The sequence below is a fragment of the Labrus mixtus genome, chromosome 4 (genome assembly GCF_963584025.1).
Source record: "Labrus mixtus chromosome 4, fLabMix1.1, whole genome shotgun sequence".
Taxonomy (NCBI): Eukaryota; Metazoa; Chordata; class Actinopteri; order Labriformes; family Labridae; genus Labrus; species Labrus mixtus.
This window is the reverse complement of record NC_083615.1, coordinates 27,742,537-27,760,697: the sequence shown is the minus strand read 5'-3', so window position 1 is coordinate 27,760,697 and position 18,161 is coordinate 27,742,537. Positions and strand designations below refer to the sequence as shown.

The following is an 18,161-nucleotide window of genomic DNA, read 5'->3' as shown; positions in this document are numbered from 1 at the left end:
ATGACTGAATCCCACAAAGTCCTCCTACAGTTTGACGAGAAGCTGAAACACGGGGGAGAAAGAGACAACTCGTGTGTTTTCTGTTGTCTGGAGAGAACTCCGATGACGAGAAGAGAAAATGAGACGGGCAGGCAATTTGAGAAAGACGGATAAGACGGCTGCAGTCGGCAGTCAGCGCCTCCATCGCATTTCTCCTCACTGCAGCTGTGGAGGCCCGTCATAACAATCCTCACTGTCTACAGCTGGAAGACTCTCTCTCTCTCTCTCTCTCTCTCTCTCTCTCTCTCTCTCTCTCTCTCTCTCTCTCTCTCTCTCTCTCTCTCTCTCTCTCTCTCTCTCTCTCTCTCTCTCTCTCTCTCTCTCTCTCTCTCTCTCTCTCTCTCTCTCTCTCTCTCTCTCTCTCTCTCTCTCTCTCTCTCTCCACCCAGAAGCTGCTCACTGCTTTCTGCTATACATGTATATATGATATATCTCACACACTGAGTAATGCCTTCCAGCTTCTGAATATAATACAAGCTGTTCTCCAGCTCTGTTTACACGCATCAATCACTGTGATGTCTGCCCTTACACACATGTAGCACACTGTGGAACCTTTTTATATCATTTGTTGATACTTAGATACCTCCCAAATATTCTAAAACATCAAGATAAGTGGATACCTCATTATCTAAGCCGCTATCAGAGAGAGGAAACTGGAGACAGAAAGTAACAACTGGAGGAGAAAGCGGCCAACAAATGGCGATTAGTTAAAGTAGAAAACAGCCGGCTGAGAACTTGACACGACTGCTTGGGGAAATGAGCTCTAACCCTCCCAAGACACACTATCTGTCTTCATTCAAATAACACCCAGGCACTCCATTATAATACAGAGAGATGAGAATAAGGCTGAGTGGAATTTCCAGATTGGCTGTTGGGGAGGAAATCTACAATGAAATAATTTTTCTTCATATCTCCGGCTGCGTTTACGAGACCGGAAAAGTAGAAGTGCATGTTCTTTTTTTTTTATCTTTTAACTTGAATACACACTTCTGTCATCCGCACGGAGCCTTTTGGTTCGGTAAAGCTGTAACTATCATCTGTAGAGTCACAAGACAATGTCTCAAAGAGAGGCCTTTAGTGAAAGGCATGTGAAAGCTATTTGAGCTGACAGGATAATGCAGCTATTCACATTGCTTACTAGTCAACTTATTTACAGTGTGCAGATATATAATGCTAGATGTTTGTACATGTCTGTAATTTGTGAGCAGGACGATCACTGAGCATTTACAAAAACAAACCTGTCAGTCTGAATCTTTACTTTGAGTTAAAGCCTTACAGTCTACCTTCAGGTTGAAAGGAGGCCACAAGTACACAACCAAACACTAGATTGAATTATATGTTAGCCAGACATAACGGTGCGGTCATCAGATGCACATTCTCCCTTGAGTGTTTGTGGTGTGTCTTCCCAGAATTCCTGGACATGGTGGTGCACATAATGTAAAAAGATGATACCAGGGCAATGTTTTGGATCTTTTATGATGACAGAAAATACCTATAACTCAATCTGTATCAGTAGGTATGATCTCTTAAATTCACCTCTGCATGATTCTGAAGGCTGAATATTATAGACGGTTGGTTGTGATGTTACATACGACCCAGTCTGTAGCGGAAGTGTAGCCTAGCTTTTGTGCAGGCAGTGCAGCCTGTCTCTCCTTAAAGGGGCAGATTCGACCGGCATCTCCTGTGGATGTGTGTATGTGACTTCCTGTGTTCCTGAAGCCAGCCTCAAGTGGACACTCGACGCACTGCAGGATTTTGCACTTCCAAATTGGTTTCATTTTTAAAGACCAGAGGTCGCAGCTTGGGATACACTTCTTAATGACAGGTACCTCATACAATCCCTCTTCAAAAAAACTACACCTTTAAGTGTAACATCTGGTACACATTCTGCATTTCTTTTTAACGAGGATTGTTTTTTTTTTAACAACATGGTTACAATGCCTGTACAGTGTTGCTATGGTGAAAGCTGTGCTTGAATTACAGTGTTTTTCTGTTCAAACACTGTCCTACATTTACTGCCATTTATAGACCCAGACTGATGCTACTTTCTCAACAGAACCAACATGAAGACACGACAGTAAGGACTTCAGAAGAGCTTAGGAAAGATGTGTTACAAAGCAGAGCAAATCAGATGTCTAGTTATTAGATAACTTTTCTTTACTTATTCAGCATGCTGCTGTGATGGGTAGGACAATATCAAAATCTATTTTTTTGTGAAACATTTGTCTAAGAAAAATCAAGCTGAGAAGTGTTTTGAATTTTTTAGATATAAAGCTAAATGTTCCTGCATTGCACACATTTTAAAAAATACATAAAATATGTAGCAAAACTTTAAAGGCAGGGTTGGTAATTGTCGAAAACGAGCATGATTTGAGAGTAGCATTCCCTCAGTGCTCCAGCTTCACCCTCCCCTCTGTGCGCCCCTCACTTACATGCACGAGCGCCGTTGCTCCAGAAGTGGACCTCAGATCATCGCTTGTATTGTGTAGAAACTACGTCGTCTCATGTCTCATTCAGCAGTAAGCAAACACTAAACTTTATCATAAAACATGTAAATAAAAACATGACTATTTTAATACTCACAACGGCCAACGACACAGTATAAACTCTGTCAGTGACGTGTTTTGAGTGTAGGCTCGTGCATGCATGGGGTAGAGAGCGAGCAGGGAGACAGGGGGGCTGTGATTGGTTCATCAGATTGGTACCTCGTGGCAGACATTGGTCAAACTTTTTACAGGCTTACAACCAGTAGCGATTCTACAGTCTATTGGGGCCCTAGGCAAAAATTTATTGGGGGGGCCCTCCAACCAGCGTTTATCACCACCACTATTCCAACGCTTACCGTAAAATCCGGTGTATAAGACGCACCGGTGTATAAGACGCACCCTGTTTTTGAAGGTCTCTTTGAGAGAAAAAAAACTTTAAACTGTTTTCCTGCGTGAGGATTTATATTGTGTTCAGCGATGTCTACAACGTGCAGTTTCTGTACAGCTGTGTCGTTCTTTTAGTTCTGTCTGTTTTCACTTTCGGGAGTTTGCACTCCTACTAGCTACAGTACGGTAGTTGAGCTCTCAGCCTGCAGGGAAAGTTGGCAGAGGCACAGACCTGCTAGCTTGCAGGTCGCGCTGCCCGACTCCGCTGATCACTCTTTAACTTTAATATAGGACAATCAAAAGAGCACTCCACAAGGTTTATTTAAGGAACAATATACCACTGTTTCTGTAAATGCATGATTATGACCTCATGAGGAAGAAAAGATGTGGAAAAAGTAGCGCAGCCAGACTGGTCTGTGTCGCCGTCTTTCCCAGCACAGCATGCACTCAGCTTTCAAGACACAATGAATGGGGATGGGTTTTAATCACATCAGGTCACAGTGATAGGGGCTGCTGCACCCGCTGTAATGACGGCGTGTTTCAGTATTTTATACAGGTATATTTAGTCGCACCGATGTATAAGACGCAGCCAACTTTTAAGACGAAAAAATAGGTATTAAAAGTGCGTCTTATACACCGGATTTTACGGTACTCCTCTTCCTTTTTGTTACTTTCTTTGGTGTGTGGTTTTCAAAACAGCAATGCATGCTATGCTTAGCAGGGCAACGAGAGTGAATGCTGTCAGATGGGGCCCCCTTAGGGAGGTTCCTACTGTCATTGGAAAATGTGCACATTTTGAGCCACTTCTGTGGTGTAAAGTTTGTCAACCTTTGAGGCCCCCCTACTGGCCTGGGGCCCCAAGCAGTTTCCTGCTTTGCCTGTTGACAATCAGCACCTTTGCTTACAACTGATACAGATGACAGATTTTCTTTGTTCCTTTTTCAGAGAACATGAGTTATTAATTTCTGTCAGGACCTAAAGACAATTTCAACCAAAATCTTAAAAAGTGGATCTGGAGGAAATTACCCACCCTGCCTTTAATGAGCATGCTAAAATATCTGCCTTAAAAAACAAACCAAAATAAACGTCATCAAAACAGCCACTGCACATGTCTTTATCTTGCTAAGATAGCATTAATGATATAATATAATTGTAAAGATTCATTAAGAGAACCAGAGTAAATCCTGGTGTTTCAATCTGCCGTGTAAAGTGAATCACATGAAGTGTGTGTCTCAGTCTGGAGTTAGAGACTCTTCCTCCGGCAGCTCGGCCTCCTGCTGCCTTCAAATTAGCGCCTGATTACCAACTCAACAAAAGAAACAGGTGATTTGGCCGCTGATTTGTGTAACAGCCTCAATTATGTCTTTATGAGCTGAATGGGAGAGAAGATAGGAGCCCTGAGGCAGAGCCACGCCTCCTTACACCCGCACCCGCCTCCAGGAAAACCACCACTGGATGATGTTGGACACACCTTCATGTTTAAAACTAATTCATAAAAACTTCTTAGAGGGAGAAGTCTGTTTTGATTTACAGCTCTTGTGACGTCAGGAGCGACTAATGAAAAGGTTTTTCATTTAACCACAGCAAACAAAGCAATCAAAATAAATCAACAAAATCTTATTGCCTTTAAAGCCTCGTGTCAACAGACAGAGTATTGTATTGTGTGATTGGCTCCCAAAGGATATAAAAAATACTTTTAAAATACAAAAGACACTTTTGGAACAAGCCACAGAGGACATCAAATGAACATAATGAAAATGTGAGGGAGGAACACATTACACTATGGTGAAGTCGTGGGGCTTATCATGGCCTTACCTAGAACCATGGTCATGTAGCGCTCCTCCACCCCAGCCTCCAGCAGCAGCGGGGGCACGTATGTGATCCCAGCTGCCACACAGATCTCCAGGCCACAGGTCAGGGAGTTCAGCAGGACGAGACGCCACTGAGACCTCCATCCAGGCATATTTACAGGGGGCTGGCTCGCCTTTCTCCTCTGGGACGGCCACTACTGGGGGCAGGGGAGGGGGGAGGGACCAAGGGGCGAGCTTTGGGAGGCAGATGGTGCCCCAGTGGGACAGGAGGGCCGTCGGGGAAGGACAGCGGCAAAGACACGTGGATGTCTCAGATGACCTGATGGATTCATGGTCTTCTCAGCATTCTGGATCTGAAAGAAGGAGAGCGTGGAAAGTTTGAGCAACTTAAAAAGATGCCACACAGTTTACACACAGCATCTTCACAGAATGTCAGACATTATATCACTCGCTGCTTTAAGGGCTACCGCTCACCAGGTCATTCCCAGGTTACTACACTTGGCTGTGAGCGGCCCCAGGTCACTTCAATTTGACAGACAAAACTCAAACATTATTACTACCTGTTTCAATACCACAGCAACAAAACTAAAAAAAGGCCTGGGCACCCTAAAATTGGGTTACAGTATAATATAGGTTGGGAAAGTTGTCAATGAATTTGTGCTATATAAATTGCTTTCAAAGTTGCACAAAACTCCTGAAAAACTTCCTGAAGTTTCCAGGCTGAGCTGCATGTGTGAACACAAACATTTACATTTCATACTCCGACATTGATCGTACTTCTCCTGCCAGCGCCCGAGTACACTTTCTACATGAAGTCAGGGTGAGCTGATGTGAGAACACAGCAGGTAATATTCAGGAAAGTCCACTGTGATCTATCTGAAACCACTTCACTATGTTTTCTGTTTGTCAGTACTGAATGTCCCTCTCTGATATTGTGATTGTGTAGAAGAACATGTAGCGTCAATATGAAGGAAAACATTCTCTGTATAACGTAGTGTTCTTTATCCGCTGTAACCAGGTGGTCCTCTCAGTTATGTCTCACCTCCTGAGACTTTCCCCTTCCCCCCCATCCGACAGGGAGAGTCTCTCGCTGTGAGGTACATGTGTGAACAACCATCTCAGGAACATTTCTGGGGCAGTCTACCTCAGTGCATGTGTGAAAACAGCTTCACTCTCTCTCTCTTTCGCTTGCAGCAGCTTTTTGTTACATATTAGACTGAAGATCTGAAGTTGTTCAAAGCTTCAGTACTTTCTGATACTATCATTTATGCCGTACTCATAACCTTATTCCTGACATGATATTTAAATCAAAACAGATTCAAACATATTTTCCAGAAACGTGGATGCAGCAGCAGCAACAGTCACAAGGATCTGATATTGATACATCATCTCCTCACCGACAGCTTCAGGACAGCAGGAACAACAACAGGCGGACATAGGAGATGAGTCAGCTGCAGAGACGTGGCAAACACACCATGCCATTTGCCAAGAGAATCTTTTCTCCCCCTGCTGCTTCGCTCGCACATTTTCTTTTTTAGTCCTAAAACATGCTTTGCTGGAGATTTGATAGACCCATCTTTAAAAAAAAAAAAAAAAGTCTAAGGTGTAATTTTTCATCTCTTTCCACACGACTTCTTCCTTTCCCTTCTCCATAATAACTCTAGTATTAGTGGGAGGCTCTCAAACACAGCCTCTCCTTTTCCCGCCCTGTCATTATCCCTATTATTAAGCTCTCTCACAAACGTGAGTCTGCCTTCCAGAAATGTTCTGAGAGTATTACCATTGTTCAGCTCAGTGTGCATGAGGCAGGTTTTAGCTCCTGAAAAAAGCCATCAGCATAGAGAGACTGTAAGGCAGGAGGTAGATAAGTCACATGTGAGAGAGGGGTGATTTTACACAGCACGATGTACGCAGTGAGGTTCAGAGAGTGGACGTTAGGTTGTACCACATACAGGAAGATAAAGTAAAGCTGTTTTCACATATACACTCCTGAAAATATCTAGATCATGTCAGGAGGTCTGCTCTGGAGATTCTCCTGACCTGGCTGTTCACATATGCTCCTCACAGCAGGAGACTAACCATGTCAGACAGTAGGGTGGGCAGGGGGGGGAGGGGGTCTCCTGAAGTAAGACGCGATGTAAAAAGACGATGTGGAAGTAGCAGACGAAGCAACAGATGCAATAATGACAATATTTGCCTTTATATCAATGATATGTGTGTAGTTCAACGGAATCACACTATCAACAAAAGAGCGGAGAAGAACATACTGACAAACAGAAAACATAATGAATGGCACAAGGTGAATTCTCCGGAGAATACCCTGCTGCGTTCTCACATCAGCTCACTCAGACTTTATGCATATAAAAGACTAGCGGTCTAGGAGAAGAAGTCCAAGTGAAAAATGTGGCTGTTTGCGTTCACACATACAGCTCCTTCTGGAAATATCAGGAGGTTTTAAAGGAGATTTCTGCAGGTGTGAAAGCACTATTAGTGTGCCTTCTATGTGAAAATAATTTTTGAGTTTCAAATTGACCAGTAGTCATACAATCTCACACTGACAGACAAGTCAAGCACACCTTGAAGGATCGTCTTTCCAGTGACAATGGCTGACATTCTCCATGTCATGCACTATTATCAAGAAGGCATGTGTCATCCTAAACCTCACCTGTTTCTGTATATTTGATCTGTTTTAGCCATGCAATGACTTAAATGTCCAACTAGAAGAATGACCAACAAAATCAAAACCCTTCAGACTAATAGTTAGTGTTTAGCAGAGGAAAAACAGATTGCTGAAGCAACATGTCGTCTGTAAACACCGTCAGACTGCCTCTAATCTGTGTGCATTTATATACACGTCTCTCTGCTTCCTGTGGAACCCATATCAGCGTTGTCGTCATCATCATCCTCCAGCGAGGTGTTAGTTCTTTTTAAGCAGAGGGAAAGAGCAAGAACAGAACAGCGGCAAAAACAGAAACAACAAGGTGCTATATTTGCATTTGCCGTGACATTTCTCTGCCAATGCTGCCCATCTGTTCCCTGCCAGTAAGCAAAATGGATGTCATCATTTTAAAGAAGACTTGGGTAATCACTGAGTTGTGCTCAGCTCAGTGAGTGATCTCATTGAATCATGCTGCATCCCAAGGATATATATCTTGTGTGGTTAAAAAAAAAAAAGAGTTTTGTTAGGTAACATGCTCTAAGAGGTGTTGGCTAAGAAGAGAAAAAAATAGGATATGAATAAAGATTTCTCAAGAATCCAGAGGGTTGCAACACATCGCCTCAAACATCGACTCAGCATTTGTCCTTAAATGTTACAGTCACTCGCTCAAATCTCCGTCATCAGACATACAATGCCCGTCTCAACCTCTGAGTGCCTGTCACATCACAGCAATCACAAATGTTATCCACATGCCATCAATGATGCCATCAGAGTCCCTCCACCAGCATTCATGCAGCCCGAGCTCGGCCTTTAAGAGTCCTTTGATATTCAGGCTCTTGGAGAATGTGTGGGACAAAGCGACAGTGTTAGCAGGCTGGACCTAGCAGGGGCCTGGGTCACTGAGAAAGAGGACCATTTCACACCCGTCAGCTCTCATTCCCACCCGGCCCAGGCACGCTGAAAGACCCCCATCAGGGGAGCAGCCTTTGCCCCTGCGGCCTGTCTGGCAACTACAACCCCCTTCCAACATATTCTGTGCGTGTAGATGTACAATCAGCTACCCTCCTCCCTCCTCATTTCTGCATTTCATCCTCGTCCTTCCTCAACCCCTGAGGTCAGCTCAGCTCTGACCTGCATTCTAAGAGGAGCCTTTTGACATGTCTGCCCACGACTGGTTATGCCTGCATGCTTCTGGGTCTCAGTGTGAATGCTTTCTGTTGCCGCCCCAGCTGACTCTCTGTCAGAAGTTCTCACCGAAAAACACAGAAGGGTCCTCAGTGGCAAGAGCAGAGAAATCTGATTCGTCCACCCAAGCGGGCGCGGTTTTTCTGGACGCCTGCCCGAACGCGAGTCAGATTCCAGGGGTTTGTTAATTGAATGGTTGCTGCAGTCTTGACCCGAGTGGCGTTGGCAAGCCCGAGTTAGGGCAGATGTGAGGGAGGATGGAAGGACTGAGAGATGGTGGCTAGAGGGAAGAAGAGCATTTATCATTCCATTATATCCACCCCAAAGTCAGACATAAAAGTTAAAGTAGTCCAATGTGGTAGTCTAAGGCCATTTTTCCACTTTTCTATTTTTAGTGTTAAGAGTGTTTAAGTGCAATAAATACATGTGATGCAGATGTTTTAAAGTCAAAGAGTAATCGTGTTTTATGATCTTGATGTCAGTATCAATCCAAAATAATCCTGATTATAATTTTTTTGGGCCATAATCAAGCCGCCTTAATCATGCATGTATAAAACTCTTCAAAGTTTTCAGGGTTGAGTTGCTGGTGTACAAACACAAACAGCAGAATATTTCACCCCGACTTTATCCAGAATTTTTCCTGCCAGCTCCCTAAAATAAAATTTCTGCATGAAATCAGGGTGAGCCGATGTGCAGCAGCAAGAAATCCTCAGGAAGGATCTCCACGATTGAGTGGACATGGGTGTCGATGTTTATACAGTGCAGGACCAGCGCGATCTCACTGCATGCAATGAAGCTGCTTCATTCTCTTTTCTGCTTGTTAGCATGTTCTTTGCACTCTTTGTTTTTACTGTGAATGTATTGTATGCATTGATATATAAATGGATATAATACTGTCAATGTGTGTGAATTTCGCAGCATTTTAAGTCACGTCTGCTTTTCCACCTTGTAGAAAAGGGAAAATCTCCAGCTGTACGGGACACGTGTAGGAAGATTTTGAGGGGCAGAGTCGGTGTGTAAAATGGGCTAAAGACACGTCTGACTCTACAATTATGTTCCAGTCATGCCCCTCATCTTCCCACAGCCAATACAAACACACAGCCGCTCTCCCTGTCACCTTATGTGTTTAAACACTACAGTCTGAGTCTGTCTGCTGAGGGAAGGGTTGGTGGTGTTGGTGGGGGGTGGGGGGGGGGCTTTTGTCAGCTCTCCCACTGCTCCATTACCAAGCTCTATTCAGCCGCAGGCCCCCCAAAAACAGTCCTAATGACTCAGAGCCGTTTTTGTACAATACAAAACAGGCTTTGTATACATTGTGCCAGGGAGAGAAATGCGATATAGTGAGGTATCAAGTCCATTTCCAAGTCTTTTATTAACGCAGAGTAGGATATAGAGTGTGTGTGGGTGGGTGTGGGTGTGTATGTGTGTGTGTGTGGTGTTGGGTGGGCAGGATGGAGGTGGGGGTCTCCCAGCAGACAGCAGGGTTTGGAAGAGAAGAGAGGAAGGAATTTCTCTGAGATGACATCAGAGCCACAAGCACAGTCGCGGCTGTGGCTGCAGAAACCTCAGCAGGAGGGTCTGGTTGTGTGCTTGGCTCGGGCTGAATGGCTGCAGCAGGGCGGCCTTCCTGCACATTAATGGACCCGGCCGTGTGCATGCAGGGACAGCGGGACCAGGCTTTTCTGCTGCCTGCTACTCTGGCTGGCATACTTCCCACAAACCTCTCTCTGTAGTTCTCCTTCTCTCTGCTCTCTCAATAACAAACAAGTTAAGATGAGGCAATGGCTAATTAATACTGCTTATAATGCTGCAAATATCACTACCTTAGTGTCACAGGATTAACCAGACTCAGGGGGCAACAGACAAGTCCCTTCTCTGCATCTCCTCGGAGACAAATTATGTCTCAACTGAGAGACATCACACAGCCCTTAATAAATAGACCAGTGCATTGACTCATTCATATTCAGCAGCTCATAAAGAAGTTCAAGTTGCAGCTGATTACTTTTCTGTCACAAATGAGTCTCCTTTTTCTTTTTGCTCCAAAACATAAATACTTTGAAGCCTTTAACTGATTACAGTGATGTTTTATATATGCATGCATTTTCTCGATGCCTTAAATCTTTGGATACTTTGTATCAAGGAGCATTGAGGTACACCACAAATCTGCATCCTGAATAAAAGTACATGAGTATGTTGGAAGCCAGTTAAGGAGTAATGACTGAATTTGTAAAGGAGATTCTTGATCTCAATGAGGTTTTTCATTTGTAAGTCAACTTTGAATTAAACTGAACTGGCACCCTCTTTCAGGCTAAACGTTTGTGTTGGCCTTCATCGTGTATAATTCATATTTCATGGGTTGGACATTTCAGATGCTTTTAGCACAAATGATCTGTTTGTTGTACCTGCTTCCTGTTCTCAGCTCTTGTTGTATCTACAGTTCTTTCTTTGCATACACAGATAAAATAACTGCTGATGAGTTGAGACAGAAAGCTCTTATTCACATCAAGTCATTTGCATGCTGTAACGGCTGGACTGATGTGTATTTGACTAAAATAGCCGATGTACTATCATATTATAAGCTGTGTGCTAACTTGCAATGGTGTGCATGGTTGTTCCTGTGTGAGAAAGTTTCTGTCAGAATCTGAATCTGTTTCTGAACTCAACAGAAACTCATTTGGTTTCTCTTTGTTTTCTTTCTACATTTATGACATTTAGACAAAGTTACAACATTGTTTGCCTAACAGAAATTCACCTTACGACGCCTTTGTCTTGGCCAGAAAGTTGCACAAGAACACACCACAAAGACTACAGCCGACGGCCAACCACCACGTACGATCTGCTCATGTGTGAGAGGAAATAACTCTCCATGCCAGCAGGCGGCGGTAGTCCATTGTTATGATACGAGAAGACCATTTTCACACCGCTGTCGCTCACCACTCATATTATAGGTAGCCTACTAATCTAGAATAATGTCTGATACAAAGTAGAAAATGGTGCTGGCATTGTCAGTTCTTGGTCTGTTAGTTGGAAAAAGAAAAGAAGAGGCTGAGGAGACAAATAAGGAGAAACCGCACTAATGGGTGAAAGCATGAATACTACAGAGGCATGCTCAAGGGGCTTTCCTGAACCTGTGAGGAGAGCTGGAGTTAAATGAAACCTCTGAACAGCCAGAGAGATCCCTCTCACCGACGCAGATTCAACATGTCGAATCAGCAGAAAAAAGGCAGATGGGGGCGACGGGTAACAATTGAGCTGGACACACTGCAAAAACTAGGACGATGGCCGATGATGTCCTTGGTGTGTCTGGGGCCTTTAATCCTCCAAGCGGGCGGCTGGGGTTTGAATCTGACCTATGTCTCCTTTCCTGCACTTAATTCCTCACTCCCTCTCTCTCTCTCTCCCCGATTTCTGACTCTATCCATTATCATATCTTTAAGTAAACCCCCCCCCCCCCAAAAAAAAAACGTAGAATCTATAAGATCTATCAGCACAAGCTCACTCCATCCTAACACTGTGACTTCAAACCCTCGATCCGTCAGTCGTTGTCCTTTTCTGATTCAGTATCACACTAAATTTCTCTATCAGCACAAATGAATCTAATAATGGAACCAGTGACTCATGTTTTCATTCCTTCTGTCAGCATCTGTGATGAGACAACATCACATTTCCACATCGTAGGAGGATATGAAAGAGAATCTCCTCATCATTTACGGCCCACCACGATGTCTCAATGTACTGTCTGACTCTGAGCAACAAAAGCACCACAGCTCTGTGCACCCGACTTTTTATCACATCGACTGAATTTGACGTCTAGCACAGCGTTGCTCATGGAGCGCTGCACTCAGACTTTTGAGCACAGAGTAGCGAGCGCAGCTTAAACCGCGTTGTGTACGACCGCCTTCAGATGGCAGCAGAGCGGGATTTAACAAAAGTTTGAACAACATCTTGCTCAAAAGATACGACGCAATGTGCAAGCAACAACACACAGGAGCACAGACCACTCCTAAAAGTGCTTAAAGACACGTCGGGACAGCAGCTTCATTGTGCTTATCATTTCTTCCAATGGTCTGCACAGATGAGATTTTGCTTATAGAGCAGGCGTGAAAAACTCAGTGAGCGATGTGTGTAAAATAATAAAGGTTCCCAACGCTGACTGATTCATTCTGCCTTCTTTTTCAGTCATCCTCGCACTATTCCATCTCAGCTAGTTTTGTGGTTTGTGGTCACTTTAAGTCAGTTTAGAGACTCCTCCAGTGCTCTGTGTGCAACAACACAGATAAGAGATAAAAGTGCAACACAACCCCCACAGCCACTTCCACATCTTCAACACTTAGTCCTCGACTCCCTACAAAACTTCCCAGGAAATGGTTACTGTTCTTGTTTGCTAAGTTACAACTCCTGTGACCTTTTCATATCGTCATTCATGTAACCATTTCCCCCACTCTCACTCAGTCCCTCTGCTTCTCTCTTATACTCAACTCGACCAGCTGTTCTACATCGTCCTGTGGCCTGTCGTCCAGATGAGGACACCAGCAGACCTCTGGCGACCTTTTTCCAAACACTCTGCTTCCCTCTGTTTCCCGACAACTTGATAATAACACGGAACTGGTTTAACTGCTTCAATAAAAACTTTAGTCTCCGATTTGTGCCGGGGGCCTGTGCTCACTGAAAAGGCAGCTCTGACTTTGCTGACCCTGCCCCCCAGCCTGTAATCTTAAGCCCACATCCGTCCCTCTGACCCTCGACCTCTTGCTTTCACAGCAAATCATGTGACCGACCTAACGTTTCAAAGCTTTTCTGCTGCCAGTATTCTCCTCCTCCTGTACCGTCCTCCAGCCTGGTTAAATGAAGAATCAACCTGTCGCCTCTTCTTTTAAAATCGAGCCTCTGAGAGAAGATATGATGGGCTGACATACATCTCATGGAGGAGCAGCAGAGACGACCTTGTCTAATTTTGAGGGTCTAATGACGATCCTCGATGTGCCAAAACTGTGAAGTCCTCTTTCCATCCCTGAACCTAATTAAGGACGATGACTCAGACTAAATCCCTGAAGTTTAAAAGACCCAAAAAGATGACAGGAAACTCATAGTTCATGGCTCCAGAGAGAGACATGCCATCAGTGTCTTCAGGAGTTATAACAGAGAGAATATTCAGCTCGAGAGGAAAATCCATTCAGTTCATAACTCACTCACCAACAGTGTTATGAAAAACATACCTAAAAATAGGGAGGTGACGATAAACTCTATAACAATTACCTGAAATATTCTAATATAGCAATGAGATTGAAGTCAATTCATAAATAATTTTGATTCTTTAATTTTAATTCTATGACAACAAATATAAGTACCGCAAAATCCAAGTATGAGACAAACAATTCTATAATTCATTAAGGAGACGCTAAGTGAGAAACATCAGAGAGTAACAACACAAGTGAAGATCTAGAGAGGAACACAACGTCAGGAAGTGTAAAGGATCAGCTTTAAGACCGATCAGACTCACAGGTGCTGACAGGAAGTGACCCGAGGCAGAGCACAGGTGCTGACAGGAAGTGACCCGAGGCAGAGCACAGGTGCTGACAGGAAGTGACCCGAGGCAGAGCACAGGTGCTGACAGGAAGTGACCCGAGGCAGAGCAAAGTAAAATATAGTGTCATCATCAACAACATCATCGACAGCTGTTCTTGAGGTCTTTAATCATCATCATCATCATCATCATCTGTATCTTATATACGGGTGAAACCATTATACCAGTATCAAATGCTGAGTCATGCGTTGTAGTGACCACAAGTGCAGCCGCTATCATCACCCCCTGCACGCTGGTGGCGCCACTTTTTAACACCTTATCCCCCCGATGAGGTCATAGTCCAGCATTATGAGAAAACGCTGGTACACTGTTCAGTAGATAAACCTTGTTTAAAGAGCTGGTTAAAGACAACAAGTGACCAGTGGAGGTGTGCAGCGTGACTCTGATCATGGTCATGATCCATAACGAAAATACCTTTTTCATATATTTAAATATGAGATATTGAATGTGGAAACAAATGTCATTTCTAATAAATCTATGTATTGCTCAAATAGGAGAAATCTCTTCAGAGTTGCAGCCAGTTTTGTTTTTTTTCTGGCATTGAAACAGAAAAGCTTTTTAAAGGATTTTTCTCTAAAGCCGATTTGGTGTCACCTTATTCAAGTTTTCATTCCCTTCCTGAAATGTTGGGTCAATATAACTGGCTTTAATGTAGTAATCAATCGGCCTAAATCCTTCAAACACATTGCACGCAGTAATTTACAGAGCTCTTGCACTCTATTGGGCATGCAGGGTCTCCAATCGGCTTCCTGGAGGAAGTGATTAGCTTTGAAGCGTGGCGGCGTCGTGCCGTTTGTGTATTTATTTATTTAATTATTTACGATTTATTTTTGGGCTTTTTGTGCCTTTAATGGAGAGCTAGGTCAGTGGATAGAGCTGGAAATCAGAGAGAGAGAGTGGGGAATGACATGCAGGAAAGGAGCCACAGGTGAGATCCGAACCTGGGCCGCCCGCTTGCGTGCCCCCATACACGCGTGTATATCATTGCAATATATATTTTAAAAGTTTGTTCTTGTCCATTCTCTGCTCAGCTCCTGCTTTGAAACCTCTTCATCTTCCCTCTCTTCTTTAGCTACTGACATCAAACTAGCGCCCTCTGAAATAGAGTATCGCTAGATTATTTTCCCGTCTCATTCATTTCAGATACTCATTTTAAAAGTTTTGGTATTGCAAGGTATTGTTATGTTTTTATTTACAAATGAGTTCTCCAAACTTAAATCCTGAGAGGAGAAAAGTCGAGTGCTAATCTGAGGAGTGAACATGAGAGGAATGCAGGCCGGGTTTGGTATTAGGGAGTATGTGTGTGTGTGTGTGTGCGTGCGTGCGTGCGTGTGTGTGTGTGTCAGGGTGAATTGAGGTAAAGCCTGCACACTGCACAGCTCCAGCTCAGGGAGTGACCGTTATCATCCTGGCCCATGCAAATAGCACAACAATGGCGAGCAGCAGAGTTCAGTCATGCGGCCTCTTGTGAGTCAATGTGGCTGATAACGTGCCTCCCCGCGGACACCCGGCTTTCCACTCACTGAAGACCTATTGTGCCAAGGTGAAAGGGCTAATAAGAGGGAATGCAAATGCTAATGAGTTTTCATTCAACCGTGATCAGGTGTGTTTACATTTAGTTAATAGAGCAGTCAGGACTTTAAGAAGCTTTAATCAGCTTGTATCTCTGATCGACGTGATGAAACATGGAAGCACAGACTGAAGATGCAGAAATAATGTGGTTTGTTATAAACACTCATAAACACAGCTGGTTTTCACCGTTATCTCTGCTTAGATTTTGTCCTTGTTAACAATCACAACACAAATTAAATCTAAGTTACTGCCTGCGGATGTTATGAAAGCTTCAGTGCATTTTGCACACAAAATTAAAATCATGATCATAACCACTTCATAAAACGCACGACTCTCTGCAGGGTGTTCAATTTGACTGTCTTGACTTGTTTTTTTTTCATTCAGAATGTGGCATCTTGTTAACGTGATGGGAAAAGGTCACATTGGAATTTCTTTGTCTCGAGCGTTGCTTAAATTAGATTTTTTAAAGTAAAATTGATACAGCTGACCTTTCACTGCGATTAGCACGCACAATACAGACGTACAGTTCAAATCACACGCCACAATGAACTCATCACGTTGAGAGGGAATGCATCACGCTTGGCTGATTGACAGCAGGAGAAAATCCCACACGTACTGTACTGTATGCCATTACAGAGAAACATTGAATAGTCTGTATTTTTATCCTACAAAATTCTAGAGAGTCACACCTTAAGGTGAGACGATGTGTGAGGAAGTGAGAAAACAGAAGAAGTTCTTCACAAAGGAGTGAAAGAAGGATACTCACAAGTGGTGAAGCTCAAAGGTCCATCTTCAGACATGCATCGAAATCTATTTTAAAGGCTGCTCACTCTCTTTATCCAATCAACACACTCCTCTCACCCGCAGTCTGAGCATATCTGCGCTGACTCTGTTGACCACCTGCTTCAACTCTGTGCTCAAGAGTCTGACTCTTTCTTTACCCTGCTGCTTTTTTGTGTCCCCTGTTCCCTCCTCTCTCATTTAACCCACCTCCTTTGCATCCCTCCCATTATTCTCCCTCCCTCCTTCCCTCCCTCCCTCCCTCCGTCTCGCTCCTCTGTGCCTCAGCCTGCAAGGTGGCAATTGGGAAAATCCCAAAGCACTTGAGGAATCCTGCCGCTTTCTGTCTGCCTGTGTCGCTCTCAAAAAAATGAATCGTTTCAGTTTTGCCCTCAAGGTTTTTGTCGGGATATTGAGACGAAAGCTAAAAATGTGACCTCAGATAAAGCTCAGCGACACACACACACACACACACACACTCACCTGTGCCGTATAATGGGAGCACCACAGGCAGTTAGGAGACAAAGAATGAACTGATATCATCTCACAACCCCACACCGAGGCCACTCCCCCATCTCTTCTTTCTCACTATCTATAACCACTCCCTAAAAGTTCTGTATTATACCCCCTGACCCAGTATCATGTTCAGCTGCCTATCAGAGCAGGGGCCGCTCTCCCTCCCTCTCTCATTACCTTCCTCCTTGCAGCCCGGTCGTTAAGCTCACACTCCTGCTTGACCGCTTGTCCATGGACTGCTTTAACCCTTTTCTGGGTTCAACAGCTCAGCCGAGAATAAGCCTATTTGAATAGACACGCACAGAAAAACACCCACAAATGCTCGCGTGCACACACACAAAAACACCATCACTCCAGCCCTGCCTGTCTGCCGTATCTGTACCCCACGCCTGGAGGCCAAGAGCAGCCCTCTATGGAAAAGCTTTTAATTTGATAACACTGAGAGGAAGGGGGGGAGGAAAGTGGAGCGGAGGGAGATCTAAAGTGTGTTGGGTGGTTGTGGTTGGGTGGAGGAGGTGAGGGTGTGTTGAGTAATGTCATTAGACTACGGCTGGCTTTAAGGAATCTCCATTTGTGGAGCCTGGAGGCAGATCAATATGAAGACAGAGTGCGGAGAACGGCTGGCAGCACTTCGCTGCAACAGGAGCGGCCTGCCTGGAATTAAGAGAATTCTGAAAATCCCATTTTGGAGAAAGGCCGGGTCTTCACTCACTCAGCTTCAATCTCCGAGTCGAGACTTATTAAAATGCCTTAGCGGTCAAAAATTGTTTGTTCAGGTGACATAATAAGCATAGAACACTAACAAAGGCTTCTCCAGATATAAAGGTTTATTCTTTTTCTCCATGTTTGGCTATTACCCAACCCAAGTACAAACACACTCTCCAAGCCACATAATCAACTACAAACTGAAACACCAGCTGAGTTATCATCATGTCAGCCCAGGGAACAGTATGGAAGGAAGAATAATGAGGTATACAGTGAAGAAATGAGGCTCCAGCCAAAAGCCCCCAAAGCCTTGAGTTCCACACATACCAGACACGTACTTCCCCAACGAGCTGACGGCTCGTCCTGCTAACAGCTCAACAGCTTCAACGCAAAATTAAATGAAAAGGCAGCAAAATCTTTTTACCACATTATGACAA

The 18,161-nt window shown here is 44.0% G+C and overlaps 1 protein-coding gene across 3 annotated transcripts in view; it reads right to left on the bottom strand.

The window, feature by feature from the left end:
- slc45a3 (solute carrier family 45 member 3) overlaps positions 1-18,161 on the bottom strand; it is a 44,567-nt gene that overhangs the window by 11,396 nt on the left and 15,010 nt on the right. The window contains exons 1-2 of one of the 3 annotated variants that reach the window (XM_061036741.1): positions 16,490-16,686; positions 4,728-5,076 (exon numbers count right to left, since the gene is read on the bottom strand). In XM_061036741.1, coding sequence (XP_060892724.1) covers positions 4,728-4,875 — 148 coding nt within the window. In that variant the 5' untranslated portion in view covers positions 4,876-5,076; positions 16,490-16,686. Of the gene's footprint in view, positions 1-4,727; positions 5,077-8,636; positions 8,925-16,489; positions 16,687-18,161 lie in introns of those variants that run through there. The other 2 variants (XM_061036744.1, XM_061036742.1) reach the window with 2 other exon arrangements.